Source organism: Urocampus carinirostris, chromosome 11, assembly GCF_059441175.1.
Source record: "Urocampus carinirostris isolate Australia breed hairy pipefish chromosome 11, RoL_Ucar_1.0, whole genome shotgun sequence".
NCBI classification, from domain to species: domain Eukaryota; kingdom Metazoa; phylum Chordata; class Actinopteri; order Syngnathiformes; family Syngnathidae; genus Urocampus; species Urocampus carinirostris.
This window is the reverse complement of record NC_142359.1, coordinates 28782314-28801696: the sequence shown is the minus strand read 5'-3', so window position 1 is coordinate 28801696 and position 19383 is coordinate 28782314. Positions and strand designations below refer to the sequence as shown.

Sequence of the window (19383 nt, the reverse complement as noted above, 5' to 3'; positions counted from 1 at the left end):
GGTCCCTTGTGTGGTTTTGGGATTTTTGCTCACCGTTCTTATCATTTTGATGCCACAGGGTTATGTCTTGCATGGAGCCCCAGATTGAGGGGGATTATCAGTGGTCTGTATGTGTTCCATTTTCTAAAGAAAAATGCTCCCACAATCAGTGTTCCCCCTAAGCTGCGCGCGTGCTAATGCTGCAAGTTCTGAGATGATGGCATGTATTACGTCCAGGTTTTTTGGTTTGAACAAATTTATTGACACAAATAACAGTAAACAAACTATGTGAGGTTTGAACAACCCATCTTAACAGCAATCATGTATTACGTCCAGGTGCTCATTGTATAGCTCATAATGCTTACGCCATGCAACATCTAGGCTCATCCTTCTCCATCACTAAGCCACTAGCAAGAACGGTAAAACACAGCCAGTGGGGCGCTGGACTTTTTGTCTGTATGATGTCACCATTCACCGGAATACGTCATGTCACATATTATTGGAAAGCGTAAACTCTCGGGATTCAAAATGTGATGCCTATTTAAAAATTGTACTCCTCACTGATACATCACGATCAGTCTGAAACAAGATACCCAAAAACTATAAAGCCGAGGTAACTCGCCATAACGTCCCCTGGCTGTCTTCAACATTTTTAAATGTCTGTGAAAAATGACGTCGTTGCATCAAGGACAATCCAGAGATCGACTGTAAAATATTTATTCTTGTTATCTGTTCGTTTTGCCACGTTTCCGTTTACAAATAGACTTGTATAATTATTCCCAATATGATAGCGCTCCCCTGTCGATTGACACCTTTTCCATGATGAGAAGCTATTCCTGCCAGTAACGTTCATGCAGAAAGCGGGAAGTTACATTCATTTGCGTCTTCCTTGACACATATATTCCACGTGTCTTACTCTTGCTGCTCGGGTGCCCCTGGTGGCCATTAGAAAAGAATGCAGGAATTAGATCAGGGGTCGGGAACCTATGGCTCTTTCTATGAGTACCTGTGGCTCAGAGACAAATTTGATTGCATGCAAATTTTCTCCATCTCGTCCAAAACATAAGCTATTAATCCTGTTCAGATACACGCAGAGCCAAACCAAAGCTAACAATGGAGCAGTACTTCGCAGTATATATAGGGCACGTTTTTCACTACAATTTACAGTCAAGGTGTCACAAAAAAAAAAAACCTTGTTCTGGCTGTACAACGCTAAATAATCCGTTATATAAATCATCACTATTATCTGACTTCAGTGTTCAGATACCTAATGATGAATCCACAGAACAAACTATGAATACGCCAAAACACCGGAAGAGAACTTAAAGTTTTTTGATTGGGTGAGTGGGAGGGATGGGTGGAGCTATGCAAAAAGTGCAAGCACTCCCTCCCATCTCTCGCCCTACGCCGTCTGCGCCATAGATAAGCACATCAGGCTCCCTGTTTGCAGAATGTTGTGACGTTTTTACAAAATAACTGCTTACATCTGGTTTTGAAACCAATATGTATGAAAAAAAGGGTCAAAATGAGTTTAACCGATCTTGAGTCATTGCAAGAAAGAGACAAGTTTAAAGTGGTATGGTTGTTGATTTTGGGACACGGGCTCTGGCATTATTCTCTTTTCATAATTTTTATCAAATCTTCAAAAGTAAATGTGCTGAAGACTAAGCTTTTGTCTGGGGCGCGGGTTTAGCAATTTAGTAAATTTGTCTCATAATATATGGTGTGGCTCTTTCCCAAAATAAAATTGATATATTTTGCTTTTATGGCTCTTTGAGTCAAAAAGGTTCCCGACCCCTGAATTAGATAGATAGATACTTTATTCATCCCCGAAGGGAAATTCACATTTCCAGCAGCATCCCTGATCTGAGAACAATACAATAATAAAGCAAAAAGAATACAATATACAAATACCCAGTGTGACGTGCAAATGCCCACTGTAGCGTGTTATATAGAATAACTAAATAGTGCTACACAGAATACATATTGCAATAAGATTCGGTAATATGCAATGTAGGTGGGCTTTTACTCTGCCGGGTAGCCACATCATTGCATAAGCTGCAGGGTTGAAAGCTTGGTTAAAAAGTTGAGGACTATAGTCCAAATCTTACTGTACACAGCAGTTCACAAATATGAGGAACATTAAAATTACATCATCAAAACGCAGAACATTGCACATAACCATAACCTGCAATCCCCAAAATTAAACAACCAGGAATACATAAGCTAATGTTAATTTACTTTCAGCAACATGTTAAAGCCTCATGTACATGAAGTTTTAGTGTGTCTGACGTTAAACTGAACATTTATTTTGTCTTTTTTTTAAAGAAATGTTACAAATAATCAAACAAAATAGCCGTTCCTTTAAAGCTTACAGGCCAGAAAAATCAGTTTGGTCACATTATCAGGTTTTAATTGTTACTCTGTGACAGGTCATATCCCCTCTCAGAGGAGAAAAAATCGATACACAGGTAGCGACTCATTAGCTAGCTGTTTGTTGCTGCTTGCGCTCAGCATTCACTTGCCCGTTGCTTGTTGAACGTCCGCTAGCACTGGTTTGGGACAGAATTGTTTATCCTTCTGGGTATTCTAGCAGGCGAAACTGTTTAAAATGGTGGAATAGGTTTGTCATGTTGTCTGTTTGGTTGGCACATGTTGTCTGCAAAGTTTGCAGTTAAAGGTGAGATCACGCCTAAAGAATTGGACCGAATTAGCCCGAGCTCATTCGATTTACTTGATTTGAGGGATCAAGCTGCACTTCGGGGCCGAAGTGTGCACTCAGTGTATTATACAGGTAAAGGTACTGTTACTTCAGAATATTTTACTTAAGTGGAAGTAAATAGTCATTCAAATATTTACTTGAGTAAAAGTGCATGCTGTGCAGATCCTACATGAAGGGGAAAGAAACGTTGAAATATCAATTTTATGCCAGATATTCGGGCTGTGTGAGGGCCCGGGCTCGAGATGTTACCTCTATTTGCAGTGCAAGTTGTAGCTCTGTTTTGATTTTAATTTTTTATTTATTTTTTATTAAACTTGTAAGTAGTCAAAATACCTCCTAACAACGGAAGACGAGGAGCCTCTCCTTTCTATGACTCTTACAGCATGCTGTGTGAGTGGGTATTCTGGGTGTTATCCTTCATTTCTATATTGCTCATTTTGATTGTGTTGTAGTCCTTTTGTATTACTCTGTGAGCCGCCCTACAGCAGTTCCTGTGAAATGATTGGCAGGTCCTCATCTCTCAAATGTTAGTCTGGACCTTGCGTTATTAATTGTATTAGTGCCCCATTTTCTTCAGTGTTCTAGTGGTGTAATTACAGTACAAATTAACCACTTTAATCAAATGTAAATGTAAATGGTCTGAATTTATACGGCGCTTTTCAAGTCAATAAAGACTCACATGTCGATAGCAGCGTCAGCCATGCAAGTGACTTGGACCTGTGACGAGCGCTTTACCCCATGAGTTAATGCCGCCACCAAACGTTTTTACTATTTATTTTGGCAAAAATTACATGACTATAAATTAAAGAACTGTCCAGAAAATTGTAGAAGACAGATGTAAAACTTTGTGTATTCTGACTCATCTCATTGGCTAAGAGAAAAATCTTACACATTTTTTTTCACCAGTGTTAGGTAGAAAGCTGATACACTGTTCCTGCCACTAGTGGTAGAAACACAGTGCTGCATGCCTGGATACAGTGTGTTAAGAAATTAAATTTTTATCTCTGAGCTAAATGTACTCATGAAATGAACCACACCTGGCTCCCGAGCCGTAACTTATCCCATTCGCAGGTTGGAGGTCAGATCGGGTCTGAATCTATATTTCTTATAAGAAAAAAATGGTCCACTCATTGAATCTTTTTTTTTCCAGTCGGGTTTGCGCGAGGAAGCGCAAAGGGACGCCCGTAAAGGTGTGTGACCGAGCATACGTGACAGAAGATGAGGAGGAAGAAAGCATGTCTGAGCACAGTTACAGCCCTGGTAAGTACACATTCTTTGTTTTTAACTTCTACCAGAATTTATTGCAACAGACTTTTTTTTTATTTATGTGAATGATGCTAAAGGTGAGATTTTGCCCCTTCAGGTAACGGCCCATATCGAGAGGGCGCTGAGGATGGACTTCCTCCTTCGGGGAGTCCCTACTACTTAACAGATCCTGCTCAGCTCTGGTAAGGTGGATCCATTATCATGGTAACTACGGAGACCTCCCCTTGTCATTGCCACGGCCTACCAAATTCTCATTAATTAAAAAAAAATCTCTTCAGTGTGCCGGAGCTGGACGAGGAAGGTGCAGGCGGCGTCCGGGGACCGGTGATCTTTCACCCACCGCCTAATTGCCGCATCCGCGAGGTGCACTGCGGCACTCAGGTGCGGCTGGTCGTCATAGCGATCCGAGACATCGCCAAAGGGGAAGAGATCACTGTGGACTACAGCCTGACAGACTGGGGTGAAAATGCTATGGTGAGAGTTACCCCTAATGCACACTGTATCAATAACGGCTGTAAGAAGACCATTCATACCACTTTTGTTGTGTCCGGGAGTAAGGAGTCACCAGATCACAGAGTGATTGCAAAAGTCAAAGACTAGATTTCTTTCACTTATTTTATAAAAGTATTGGATATAATAATTGGGGTCGGGCTGGGCACAGCCCGAAGGGACGACGTGGGACCCTCTTCCCATGGGCTCACCAACTGTAGGAGGGGCCAAAGGGGTCGGGTGCGCAGAGAGCTGGGTAGTGGCCAAGGGAGGGGTCCTTGGCGCGCTGATCCCCGGCTACAGTATCCGGCTTTTGGGACATGGAACGTTAACTCTCTGGCAGGGAAGTAGCCCGAGTCGGTGCGTGAGATTGAGAAATTCCGACTAGATATTGTCGGACTCACCCCCACGCACGGCTTGGGCTCTGGTACCAGTCCTCTCGAGAGGGGTTGGACTCTCTTCCACTCTGGAGTTGCCCGTGGTGAGAGGCGCAGAGCCGGGGCATATTAGTTGCTCCATGGCTGTACGTTGGGGTTTACCCCAGTAGACAAGAGGGTAGCCTCCCTCCGTCTTCGGGTGGGGGGAAGGATCTTGACTGTTGTTTGGTCTTATGCACCAAATAGCAGTTCAGAGTGCCCACCCTTCTTGGAGTCCTTAGAGGCTGTGCTTGAGAGCGCGCCCCCTGGGGACTCCTCGTACTGCTGGGAGACTTCAACGGTCACGTGGGTAATGACAGTGAGACCTGGAGGGGCGTGATTGGGAAGAACGGCCCCCCTGACCTGAACCCTAGTGGTGTTTCGTTATTGGACTTCTGTGCCCGTCATGGTTTGTCCATAACGAACACCATGTACAGACATAAGGGTGTCCATATGTGCAATTGGCACCAGGATACCCTAGGCCAGGGGTGGCCAACCCGGTCCTCAAGAGCCGCATGTCCTGCATGTTTTTGGAGTTTCTCTGTTCAAATACAGGTGATCCCAATCACCTGGGTCATTATCAAGCTCCCGCACAGCTTGCAAACAGTCTTAAAATTTGCATCACCTGAGAAACCTCCAAAACATGCAGGACATGCGGCTCTTGAGGACCGGGTTGGCCACCCCTGCCCTAGGCCGTAGTTCGATGATCGACTTTGTCGTCGTTTCGTCGGACCTGCGGCCGCATGTTCTGGACACTCGGGTGAAGAGAGGGGTGGAGATGTCAACTGATCATCACCTGGTGGTGAGTTGGCTTCGATGTTGGGGTAGATGCCGGTCCGACCCGGCAGACCCAAGCGTGTTGTGAGGGTCTGTTGGGAACGGCTGAAGAAGTTTCAATTCGCACCTTCGGCAGAATTTTCCCCATGTCCCAAAGGCGGCGGGGGACATTGAGTCCGAGTGGACCATGTTCCGCGCCTCCATTGTCGAAGCGGCTGATCGGAGCTGTGGCCGTAAGGCAGTCTGTGCCTGCCGCGGTGGCAACCCTCAGACCCGTTGGTGGTCACGGGCGGTGAGGGATGCCGTCAAGCTGAAGAAAGAGTCTTATCGGGCCTTCCTGGACTGTGGGACTCTGGAAGCAGGTATCGGCTGGCCAAGCGGAATGCGGCTTCGGCGGTTGCCGAGGCAAAAACTCGGGCATGGGAGGAATTTGGCGAGGCCATGGAAGCCGACTTCCGAACGGGTTTGAGGAAATTCTGGTCCACCCTCCGGTGTCTTAGGGGGGGAGCGGTGTGCCATCGACACTGTGTATAGTGCCGATGGGGCGCTGTTGACCTTGACCCGGGACGTTGTGAATCGGTGGGCGGAGTACTTCGAAGACCTCTTCAACCCCACCAACACGTCTTCCTCTGGGGAAGCAGAGCCAGAGGACTCTGAGTTGGGCTCTCGCATCTCTGGGGTTGAAGTTACCGAGGTGGTCAAAAAGCTCCTCGGTGGCCAAAAAGCTCCTCGGTGGCAGGGGCCCAGGGGTCGATGAGATCCGCCCAGAGTTCATTAAGGCTCTGGATGTTGTGGGCGTGTCATCTCTGCAACATCGGGTGGACATCGGGGACAGTGCCTCTGGACTGGCAGACTGGGGTTGTGGTTTGCCTCTTTGAGAAAGGGGACCGGAGAGTGTGTTCCAACTACAGGGGAATCACACTTCTCAGCCTCCCTGGTAAGGTCTATTCAGGGGTACTGGAGAAGAGGGTCTGCCAGGAGGTCGAATCTCTGATTCAGGAGGAACAGTGTGGTTTTCGTCCTGGCTGTGGAACACTGGACCAGCTCTACACACTCTCCAGGGTATTTGAGGGTACATGCAGGGATCAGAATTTTCCGCGGATCCGCGGATTTCCGCTGTTTTTGAACCCCAAAGGCATTCCGACTTTTTCACTTTTTCTCTTGCGTAGCAAACAAATTCAAAATCCGACTGTCTCACTCTTTCCTTTATTGCTCTGGCGCACCCTGGCGGCCGTTAGAAAAATTGGCCGGGTGGGCTCCGCCCTGCTTTATTCCTGGACCCTGGCTATTTCAGCTGAAAATGAAAATCTCCATTCTGATCCTTGTACATGGGAGTTTGCCTGTCCTGTCTACATGTGTTTTGTGGACTTGGAGAAGGCATTCGACCGTGTTCCTCGGGAGGCCCTGTGGGGGGTGCGCCGGGAGTATGGGGTACCGCACAGTCTTATCAGGGCTGTGCGGTCCCTGTATGCCCAGTGCCAGAGTCTGGTCCGCATTGCCGGCAGTAAGTTTGATTCGTTCCCGGTGAGGGTTTGACTCCGCCACGGCTGCCCTTTGTCACCGGTTCTATTCATAACTTTTATGAACAGAATTTTTAGGCGCAGCCTTGGTGGGTATGGAATCCGGTTTGGGGGCCTCAGCATTGCGTCACTGCTTTTTGCAGATGACTTGGTGCTGTTGGCTTCCTCAGGACGTGATCTTCAGCTCTCGCTGGAGCGATTCGCAGCCGGGATGAGGATCAGCACCTCAAAGTCCGAGACCATGGTACTCAGTCGGAAAAGGGTGGCATGCTCCCTCCGGGTTGGGGAAGAGATCTTGCCCCAAGTTGGAGTTCAAGTATCTTTGGGTCTTGTTCACGAGTGAGGTTAGGATGGAACGGGAGATCGACAGACTGGTCGGTGCAGCGTCTGCCGTCATTCGGACCCTGTACCGGTCCGTCGTGGTGAAGAGGGAGCTGAGCCGAAAGGCAAAGCTTTCGATCTACCGGGCGATCTAAGTTCCTACCCTCACCTGTGGTCATGAACTTTGGGTCATGACCGAAAGAACACGATCCCGGATACAAGTGGCCGAAATGAGTTTCCTCCGCAGGGTGTCTGGGTTCTCCCTTAGAGATAAGGTGAGAAGCTCAGTCATCCGGGAAGGACTCTGTGTGGAGCTACTGCTCCTTCGCATTGAGAGGAGCCAGTTGAGGTGGCTCGGGCATCTGATAAGGATGCCTCCTGGACGCCTCCCTCGGGAGGTGCTCCGGGCATGTCCCACCGGCAGGAGGCCCTGGGGGCGACCCAGAACACGCTGGAGAGACTGTCTCTTGGCTGGCTTGGGAAATTCTCGGGATCCCGTCGGATGAGCTGGAGGAGGGGGCTGGGGATAGGGACGTCTGGGCTTCCCTTTTAAGGCTGCTGCCCCCGCGACCTGACCTCGGATAAGCGGAAGATAATGGATATAATAAGAAATCAAGCCCAACTATTTGTGTGGCCTACAATATATTTTTGGAGGGCAAAAAAAAAACCCCACCTCTTTTATTCATCTCCCCTTGTTGTGTTTAGAGGAAAGAAAGACAAACTCCGAACTAAACCAAGGGGGAGTTAACAAATTAATTAATAATTGTATATATATTTTTGAAAATGTATTAATTGTTAATGCAACATCGATTGCAATCTGGTCATCTTGGAAGGGGGATTACCTCATGTCGGTCCGTGCTCAAGGTTTCTTCATTTTCCGGATGCTGAGGTTTTTGAGATTTTCCCTGCCCTTATGTAAGTTTTAGGTCAGGGGATGGTGTAATATAATGTAGCTTGCAATAGTATGTGGTCTGTGCAGCCCTTTGAGGCTCCTGTGATTAAGGGCTATACAAATAAACATGACTTGACTGGACATGTATAGTAATAATGTCAGTTTAAGGGTGTCATATTTAAGAAACTAAGCACAGTTATTGTAAATTTGTACCTTTTTAAAGCAATAAATGTGATGTTGTATTGTACAACTCATAATCCAATAAAGTACCTTGGATGTTTTTCTTTTGTTGACTAATTAATTAAATGCATACAAATACAAAGAAACGAAAAATGTAGCCAGCTATGAATGGGTTGGACACTGGTGACAAAAGTGGCACAAAATCAACACATCTTCATTATAATAGTATTATTAACAGTTATATGAAATTTCTTTTCCTCACGTTTTACATTTTTGTTTGGCGTGTCAGATGAAAAAGCCAGATAGGTTGCATGTAGTTTGCCCACCATTGCTCTAGCATGAGATTATTTTAAAAGTTGAAAGTACAATATTTTCTCTTAAGTATGTTTTCATAATGCCCAACCTGAGTTCAAAGAGCCCTAATACTTATTTTTCCCACCGTGACACTCTGCTTTTATCTTTCAGTAAAGCTGTTTGTGGCAGAACACATTTGGTAGAAGGAATGGGGGGTGCTGGCGAGTAACTTTACGCTCGTCCCAGTCTTTTTTTTTGTTTCTCTTGGTTAGTGTAGTATGGAAATAGTAAGAGACCAGAATTGTTCTGCTTGAAGTAGAGTCTAAACGCCGACTCAAACCCCAAGAAATATTTAGAAAAGTGTTTAGTCTAGTGTGTTTAAAAAAAAAAAAATCCACATACTTGCATGTGCTATATAGGGAGCTTGACAGAGGCTGCAATGATAACACAAGCCAGGAAATAGTGGCTGCAAATAAAACAGTTCCTAATTGTGTACAGCTCCTTGAAGTACTGATTGGGCACACATGTAATTTAATCAGGCTAATGTTATCATCCTGGTTTTTTTGTTTGTTTTTTGCGCTGGCCAGGACGAAGAGGGAGGCCCCCACCCGCTGTCCCTCTCTGTTTCGGATTATCTCACACCTTCCTGGTCCATGTCACCCTCATCCTCACCACTCACACACTCCGAGCCCAGCGACTCGGACCGTGAAGAAGATGAAGAGGAAGAAGAGGAGGACGATGAAGAAGAGGACGAAGACGAGGAGGAGGAAATGGAGGATATTCGGGGGCGGATGCTTCGCCGGCGAAAAAAGCGCAAGATCCCTGGTGATGCGGTCAACACCAAGAAAAAGGGCACAACCACTTCCTCTCGAGGGCCAGGGCGTCCATGTTCATCCTTTTCTACCCCGCCTCCCATGTCAAACCCACAGCCGGTTGGCACCATGGCTCCCCCGACCACCAATATTAACAATAACATTAACATAAACATTGGCAGCTCGAGTGGCACCCCGGGGAGCCGGCGCCAAAACTGTCTGTATTGTGGGCGTCACTATCGGTCTTTGGCTCGCCACCTGGAGAAACATCATGCCAATCAGCCCGAGGTGCGCTCGGCCATGGAATTGGCACATCTCCGCACGTACACCAACGGCAACCCCTCGCCCGCTTCGGCAACTCACAATCATTCCTTTGCAGTACCACAACCATCGGCCTCCAGCCAGCCTCCCCCACTCTTCGCCAGGGATCGCGAATCGCTAGGCACCCATTCCGGCGCTGTTTCTTTCTCGCTTTCCTTGTCGCCACCCGCTCAAAAGAAGGCAACACCTGTGTCGTTGCAATCAACCAGCAGGCACTCCGCCGCTGCCCAACCGATGGCGCCCCTGGTTAAAAGCCCTACTCCCCCTCCAATGTCTTCTCCAAAGAGAGGTCGCCGAATGAAGAAAGAGAAGCTTGAAGAGCAGCAAAAAGTGGAGGTAGAGCGCCTCCAAGAGGACCTGGCGCCACCTCCAACGCCGGAGCCAGACATCGATCCAGAAGAAGATCTTGATCTGAGTGCAGATGGAGACGGTGACGCACCAGAGGAAAAGAATGGAGACACCACCAGGTGGGAGCAGCCCCTGATGCATATACATTTAAAAAATATATATTTGAAAGGTATCTTTCCATATACAGTAATTCCTTCTGCTCTAATAATATGTAAAACGGTATCTTAATAAACGACAACCCCCAAAACCCATACACTTATATCAAATCCATCTGAAAACCATTCAGTTTTGAAATTGTATAAACTAGTCAATTAAGTCAAACAGTAATAATCCATAATGTTGATCATTATTATATATTGTAAAATCTAATCACTGACGTCACACCCAAAGAATTGTCATCTCACTTTTGGTTAATTGGTTGATTAGTTAATTTGAGTGTTTTTGTTGGCTGAGCAGAGAGAGGAAGGTTTGGGGAGTGGGACTGCCACCGCAGCAGCAATTGAGCACAGGAACAGTTCCACAAAGATTGCAATACGGAAGACATAAAGGAAGTTAAAAAAAAGTCAAAGCAAGAAAATGATCCTTATTCGGACACATTTTAGTTGTTTATCGCTTGTTTATCATTGTTTATCACTGACTGAAGAATTTTAATCAATCGCTTAAACCTAGCATTTTGTGTTCCTAAATGCCAATATTTAGTAGAGACTAATTATATTTTTGTTTTTGCTTTACAAATTTTGTTTGCGTGTCATTCAGAGGTCCTGTGTTGTTTCAGTCCATATTGGTTGGAAGATGAATTCTAACTAGTTAAAATTTCTTGTATTTAAGTTTTTTTCATAGCACTAAGAAGTAAATTTTTCTAAATTTTATTTTTTTGTGTACAGTAATCCCTCGGTTATCGCGGTTAATGGGGACCAAAACCACCCGCGAAAAGTGAAAATCCGCGAAGTAGCGACGCCCCTTCAAAAATGCTTAAAAAAGAAAAAGGAAAATAAATATATATATATATATATATATATATATATATATATATATATATTTTAATATAATATATATATATATTAATATTAATATATTAATTAATTTTATTATTATTATTTTTTAGACCTGCGAAGCTCTGAACCCGCGAACGTGGAACCAGGAAGTAGCGACGCCCCTTCAAAAATGCTTTTATTTTTTTAGACCTGTGAAGCTCTGAACCCACAAACGTGGAACCACGAAGTAGCGACGCCCCTTCAAAAATGCTTTAAAAAAAAAAAAAAAAAATATATATATATATATATATATATATATATATAATATTTTATTTTTTTTTAATTTTTTTCAGACCCGTGAAGCTCTGAACCCGCGAACGTTGAACCGTAAAGTAGCGAGGTCCCACTGTAGTTTGTTTTTCAGAGATTCTGTGTTCCTTGACTTTTAACGCCTTAACGTCCTGCTGATAAACAAATGTGTGTACATACGATGTCACCAGCCACTGAAATACGTCATGCCACATATCATTGGATCACTTAAAAATATACTCATCAGAGAAACATCCCGATCAGGATGAAACAAGATACCTGAAAACTATATAGCCGGCGTAGCTCCTCAATTAGGTCCCTTGGCAGTCATCAAATTGTTGAATGTCTGCAAAAATGTCTTTGTTGCATCCAAGACAGTCCAGAGAATTCAACCATTTAAAATATTTACTAAAAAATTAACCCATATAATAATTACAACATATAAAAGCGTTTCTTCTTCATTTAATGTTCCTTGTAGTAGTCTGTTCGTGTGCAGAATCAGTGATTGACTTCTAAAAGTAGTCAAAGATTTACTTTTTTTTTTTTTAAACGGCTGGACCTACCCCTAGCAAAATGTGAAAAATCCAATGTTTAGTTTTTCAGATTGTGACAAATTTGACATGGAACAAGGTAGGGCTTCAAACTATTGTCTCACTTCTTTCCAGCTATGATGCCCATGCTACACTCATCCCCGGGCATTTGATTAAAAAAAAAAACTCAGACAAGACTAATAAAAATCTTCTATTCCTGTGTTCCAACTCAGATTAATGTTACGAGCACGTGCAGTTATTATTTTAGTTTGGGACAAAACTTCATGGTCTTCAACAACAGCAAACTCTCAAGAGCCATTTGAGAGCTGATCTACAAAAGCTAATTCTCTAAAAGAACCAGAATCCCCATCACTAATAGATTGCGCTTTACAATAACGTACCTGTCAACTTGTACGTCTGCCCCTTATTTTACATGTAAAGGATCATTTTTAAATTTTGTACACTGTATAACAAGTGAACTTGTTTTTTTGTTTGCTTCCGCGCCCCTCTAAACTGTCCACACTCCAGGGTCTCACCAAATTCTTTTGGAAACACTGATCACCCTGAAAAGGAATTGAAAACACCATAATCAAAGCTGTTGCATTTACAAGATAACCGATTTAGTGTTGAATTAATTTGGTGCAGCATTATATTATGTCCTCCTTTTAGGTCACGGCGGCATCATATGTCTCCTCTGCTATCTTCGCTGTCCTCCCTGGTGTCCTACCTCCAGCAGCAACAGCGCACTGCCTTCCTGTCATTGGGCCGCTCGCGCTCGGCCGAGGCATGGCGCCAGCTATGCCACGCTAGCCTATCACTTCTGATTCTCTACAACCGCCACCGCGAGTGCGAGGTGGCCAAACTCACCATCCAGGACTACCACAAACGTGCTGCCCCGCAGGAGAGTTCCAGGGCCGGCAATGAGGCTCTCCTGTCGCCTTTTGAGCGCAGGGTCCTCAGCCATCTCCCGAGGGCCGGCGTGATGGGAAAGCGCGGCCGAGTCCAACCTCTCATCCTGCCGCCCAATTGCGAGTCCTGCCTGGACGTGCTGCTCCAAACCAGCGCCGATGTAGGCGTGGATCCGGAGAGCCCATACGTTTTCTCCCGTCCCTACCATTCACCGGCCACCCCTCTCCGTGGCACAGACCTCCTGAGGAACCTTGCGCGAGCAAGCGGTATCAAAAACCCCGGAGCCATCACAGGGACACGGGTACGCCGGCAGGTGGCCATTCTTACGCAGCTTCTGCTCCTTGAAGAGGGCCATACTCAAGGCAGCGCCACCAAACGACTGGAGAACTTCCTGGAGACAGAGTACCACGTGATGCAAAACTGCTCCACCATTTCGCGGGACGCTACCTTGATGGGTCAGGTGGGCCGTGTGGTTCTGTACGGCGAGAAAGAAGGTGTGCTGTTCCGTGGGATGAGCTTGCAACACATTTGCTTGGAGTTAGACGGTAAGAGTGACTTTACGAGTAAGCTTCATTCTTGTTAAAGATGTTTGACCCGAGAGATCTTATGTGTCCGGCAGTGATGTCTGGCAACTCTTTCGACTCCTTTTCGGAAGGCTCAGAGGCAGAGTACGTGAAGGAGGAAGTGCCGGAAAAGGTGGAGGTGGTTGTTAAGAGGAAGGGTCCAGGGAGACCACCAAAAAAGAAAAAGGTGCCCACTGCTTCTCCAATCGGCCCATCGATTGCCAACACCTCCAAGAGGAGGTCACTCCCAGTCAAGTCAGGTAATTCTTGCCATTATGTCACGAAAGTGTAGGCAAAATATTTTTTCTGTGTGCATTTCAAAATGTTCATAGTTATTTGATAAGTTTATAGTTTAGTAGAAACTCAAATAAGGAGAGAATAAATTGATTTTGAAAGCAGGACAGGAGAGCATCAAAGTATGAGATAAGAAATGCGAACCTGTTCTATAAGCCCTCCTCCTTTGGTCACAAAAGCAGATCTGCCCTAAAGGATGTGGAACTCAAATATCAGCAACATGAATAGCCGATTTTGTCACTACAAAGTCCAAACAACGAGATGAGGAAAGAAGCCTCATGAACCTTTGATACATTAGCCCATTTGTTCAGAATAGCTGTTTTTAATGACACAATGATTTCCCGAAGAAGCATTTTCTTTTGATAGCTTGGTTTTATTTGTCATCAAAAAAAAATCAATGCTCACACATTATTTCGCAAGCCACTATTGATTTTTGTTTAAGAAAACAATTTTGTGCAATTCAATGGGGCTTATTCAGGAAGACAACATTTCTCAGCCTTTGAAAACACGCCCACATGAAACCAAAGATACCGGGGGACAAAGAAATTGTTCTGTAAGCCTGTAGATCTGGATATATGAAGCTTTGCCATGGCTCCAATAAATCAATGGGAAACTTACTCCCTTCCAATATCAATTACAACCTTAAACCAGTCTATTTCCACACAATAAACATAAAATACGATTTAACAAGTATCACACATTTGTAGCACTACAAGTAACATAGACAAAATAAGTGTGTGTTTGCATGCGCGCGTGTATGCATTTTTAGATGCAAATTTCAACATCTTTGAAATCTACAAACATCTGTCTAAAAAGTTGTCATGTTCATCATTAATTGTTGGTCATTTTTTTATATAACTTGCACTAGGCCTAGGCAATATGAAAAAAAATGTTATTAAAAACAAACCTATTCTTATCTGTCAACGATGATTATTATCACGGCAGTTATCACATTAGGGATACCAAGTTGTTGAAATTTGACTAAACTAGATGCTACTTTGACAAATATTCAATGTCTTTACAAAGAAATTACTGCAAAATTCGGACTATAAGGCACACCTGATTATAAGCCACACCCAGTACATTTTTAAAAGAAAAACATTTTCTACATACATAAGCCGCACCTGACTATAAGCCGCGGTAACCCACGTTGAAACATGAGATATTTACAAAGAATGGCAGTACATAGAAATGGGTACCTTAACCCTCTATCGTTCCGCCGGTGGGCCACCGGACTTTTGTTAGACAAATACGTGTCTGTACGATGTCACCAGTCACCGAAATACGATACACCATATCATTGGAAAGCTTAATTTCTCGGGTTTCAATTATGTTTTAAAAGATACTCATCAGAGAATCATCACGATCAGTCTGAAACAAGATATCCGAAAACTATAAAGCCGAGATAACTCACCATTACGCCTTTAACATCTTTGAATGTCTGCGATAATGGTTTCATTAAGTCAAAGAGAATCCATAGAATCCAATGTGTAGGAATTCGCCTTAAACATTTCTGCTTCGTTGGATGCTTCTTGTAATCCGTTCGTTTCGCCACATTATTTTGGTTTGCAAATAGAGAGACTCGTAAAATTCTTTCCAATATTTTAGTTAGCGCTGCCCTTTCAATTTACTCCTTGACTAAAGTTTGCTGCTGATTACACGGACAAAATAATACCTTCTGGAAGAAAGTTCTGTGGTCAGACGAAACAAAAATCGTGCTATTTGGCCACAATTCCCAGCAATATGTTTGGAGGAGAAAAGGTGAGGCCTTAAACCCCAGCCACACCATGTCTACTGTCATGCACGGTGGTGGTAGTATTATGCTGTGGGGCTGTTTTGCTGCCAATAGAACTGGTGCTTTACAGAGAGTAAATTTGATAATGAAGAAGGATTATCTTCAAATTCGTCAAGATAACCTAAAGTCATCAGACCGAAGATAGGGTCTTGGGCGCAGTTGGGTGTTACAACAGGACAATGACCCCAAACACACATCAAAAATGGTAATTGAATAGCTAAATCAGGCTAGAATTAAGATTTTAGAATGGCCTTTCCAAAGTTCTGACATTCACCAACATTGAGATAATATAGTCAAAATAACAAACTGACCTCCTATGCAATCTCCTTAGCAGGTGTCCAATTTTAAAAACTGAAAATACTTACTATTTATAAAATACTAAAATTACTTTTTATATAAATTCCGGTAACCATGCAATGTGTTTGACCTTGTCCAGGAAAGCGGGGCGTGCTGAAGCGTCCGTGGTCTGAGGCGGAGCGCTTGGCTGTAGAGACGCACCTCAATCGCAACCTAGCCGAGCTGCGCGTACCCGCCAAGGCAGACTGCGAGCGCTGCCTGGAACTCTGCCCGCTGCTCGTCAGCAACCACCGTGACTGGCGCGCCATCAAATTCTACGTACACAACCGAATCCAACTGCTGAAGAAGCAGTGCCGACGGGAAAGCGCCGCCATTGCTGCTGCGGCTGCCGCGGCTGCGGCCGCTGCTGTCTGCTGAACTGAGCAAAATGGTGTTGTGTGGTATGAGCCCCCAGCAAAACCCTCTTTTGTACAAAATAAATTCCCATGGATATAATTGTTGTTCAGGAAGTATAATGATTTTAAGGACTTCATTTGAGGCTGGTCAGTGGGATGTTTATAGTCAGCAGGACCATTTTGTACCCCCAAAAAGTTTTGACTTTTGGGCATGGGCCGGGATTCACGCGTTGTAGTCAAACTAATATTATGGTAGCATCACGTGGAACCATTTTGATGACCAAACATTAATATGTAAAGGCCATTTTTTTTTTGGTGTTATAAGGCAAGGATTATTTGACTGCGGTTCCTTTTGGAACCTGGCGTTGTCCGGCAGATGTAGCTTGAGCGGCCAGAAAACATCAATGAAAGTCATAAAATAAATTAAAATAAGGGGCCTTAAGCCCCGCACACACCTGGAGCCACCTTTGTTTGACGCCGCTGGTATTCAGCATTTTGCTTTTGGTGTGAAACGGCGCAACGCCAAACGGAAATGTGTTTGATCATCTTGTCGCTCAGTCACCAAATTTCTTGCAGGGCACAGGGGATAACTGCAAGTTGCTCTTTTCAACAATGCGCTCAATACAAAACCACTGTGACGTCTGAAAAGATTGTATACAGCCTTCTGGGTGGATAAATAATTTTATTTTGCCAACATTATTCACAGGGTTTGTACAAATGTTGAAACCCTTAGAAATGCTGGAATTTTAATGTTGTGTTTTCAAGGATTAAAAAGTGCTTGATTTTGGGGAGAAGTGAATGTAAATCCTTATAATTGTTGTCATGTTTCTCAATAAGTCTGCTTATATATGATGCCGACATTGCTCTCTGGTGGCTTCGCTTTGCCTTTGCATTTCTTACCTCCTGACGAACGTAAGCTGGCAATAATTTATATTGCCTTGTCCTATGAAGCATCATTGGCCCGCCCAAGGGTTGCGCCCAAGAGAACTGTGGCATGTTACACCTAAACCGGTTACTATGATAATGTTATACTAGTGCAGGGGTGGCGAACACGTGGCTCTAGAGCCGCATGCGGCTCTTGGCCAATGAGAATGCGGCTCTTTGCCTTGTTTCATGTTTAGTTTTTTTTGTGTGTATTGAGGGTGGACACTTTCCTTGAAATCAACACAAGAACAATACTTGATGTATTGTAAGGAGAGGAGTGTGTTATGGGAAATGATATGTTTTTAATTGTGTGTGTTTTTGTGTGTCTGTCATGGCAGGTCAGTGCGTGGTGTGGCTCTTTGACTCACAGTTAAAAATTTTGCCTCTTTGTGTCAAACTTGTTCGCCACCCCTGTACTAGTGCAAGGATTACGAATCTATAATGGGCCGAATAAATTAAGGTAGCATTTCCCAGTGCTAAATAATAATGGGAAAAACTTCCTGTAACTGACAATGTTACCTGTAAGTGGATAGATCTGTCTCAAACTAATATATTTGTGATGTAGTTAAGATCTGAAAATCATATATTGATAAATGCACATGCAAGATTAAAAATTGCATATCTAAATCGCAGATATATTTGTGCCTTTGCAAAATACATTATTCACACAAGATTTCTTCATTTAATGGTACTGGAGAGATTTGAATGTTGTCTGTGAAAGTCTTTAAAAGGGGCTTGAACTTGCCCCTGAAGAAAAGCGTACAAACGCTGTATTTATGAAATTTATAATGGGAGAAATCAGGTTTCACTGTACTTGGTTAAATATTTTCAATGTACTCAAAATATTTTGCACCTAAATTCCCAATCTATACATCTGAATTGAACAACAAAAAAATGCTACAGTTGCTTTTGGTATCATAGTCATCATTCAGTAACTGGAGTTCTCTATAATCCCCAAGAAATTATGACAAGCGTATGCAATTTGGCCGATACTGTCACAACCCACGATGACGACAACTGAAAAGATGATTTTTCATGTACGTGTTGCAATCTGGCCTTACTCTCCATAGTATGCTTTATTAGGTACCCTGACGCTGTTGTCTAGAAATATATGGCTTACACCACATTTTCCGTGACGCAGCCCGCATTCGCCTTCGCCACAGTAGTAAATATGTGCTCGTCTTTGTAATTGGTATCTGAATCTGGTAGTTGCCTACTTGAATGGTAACATGATCCGAAAACATTCAGGGGAGTTGGGGATGGCACCGTTGACATTCTGCAGCCAATTGCGTCGACGCCAGTCGCGTTAGGTGTGCGCGGGGCTTTAGTGTAAATATTTCAGCCTTTCGTGCAAATCGTTTTAGTGAATCCAGTTACAACTGTCGATATCCTTAACTCGAGTATCAATGAAGCACATTTTCCAATCGCTGATTTTTAAATGACAAATCAAATTTTATTTATCCCCTTGCAGATCATTTTATACTATCCAATGAAACTTTCTTCCAGCAAAGCAGTTGGGAGTTACTGTTTTCAACGGAGTGTGTCTCCTCAACTGATCATTGTGTTTATAGTGTGTGCTTATGTATTTTTATTATTACTTTTAGTATTATGATTATAAAAAGACTAGCAATGACACGAATGTGACATGTTGGCAACATACCTCTACAGAGGCTACTGACAAATATTGTAATTATTCTACTCTTGTGATTTTATTTTCTCGTTTGTACATAATTTCATGTAAATATTGTCTGTATTAAAGTTGTTTACTGTGCTTTAGAAAAAAAAACTTTCTTTGATGTGAATTTTTGGGCACAGTTTTATTATATTTAAGGGAGAAAAGTCACAATTGTGCCAAATATTCACCTGATTAAAGGAATAACCTTTTGTGTGATTTTTCTCAAACTTCTTCACTTTTCCTTTGTTTTACATGACTATGTATTGTACAACATTGGGACGGTTTGCATTAGCACCAATATCAATTAAGTAAGACTCTCAGGGAAGAAAACCGTGTTAGACTTGAGATACTACATGAATTCGTCTTGAGATAAAGAAGTAA

General features: G+C 43.6%; 1 protein-coding gene across 1 annotated transcript in view; it reads left to right on the top strand.

The window, feature by feature from the left end:
- Nucleotides 1-19211, top strand: part of LOC148357008 (uncharacterized) — a 26874-nt gene extending 7663 nt beyond the window's left edge. Inside the window, exons 2-8 of the mRNA XM_088347636.1 lie at nucleotides 3852-3961; nucleotides 4065-4149; nucleotides 4246-4441; nucleotides 9444-10456; nucleotides 12820-13604; nucleotides 13679-13882; nucleotides 16148-19211. Coding sequence (XP_088203762.1) covers nucleotides 3852-3961; nucleotides 4065-4149; nucleotides 4246-4441; nucleotides 9444-10456; nucleotides 12820-13604; nucleotides 13679-13882; nucleotides 16148-16425 — 2671 coding nt within the window. The 3' untranslated portion in view covers nucleotides 16426-19211. The remainder of the gene's footprint in view (nucleotides 1-3851; nucleotides 3962-4064; nucleotides 4150-4245; nucleotides 4442-9443; nucleotides 10457-12819; nucleotides 13605-13678; nucleotides 13883-16147) is intronic.
- The last annotated feature ends 172 nt before the right edge of the window (nucleotides 19212-19383 follow it).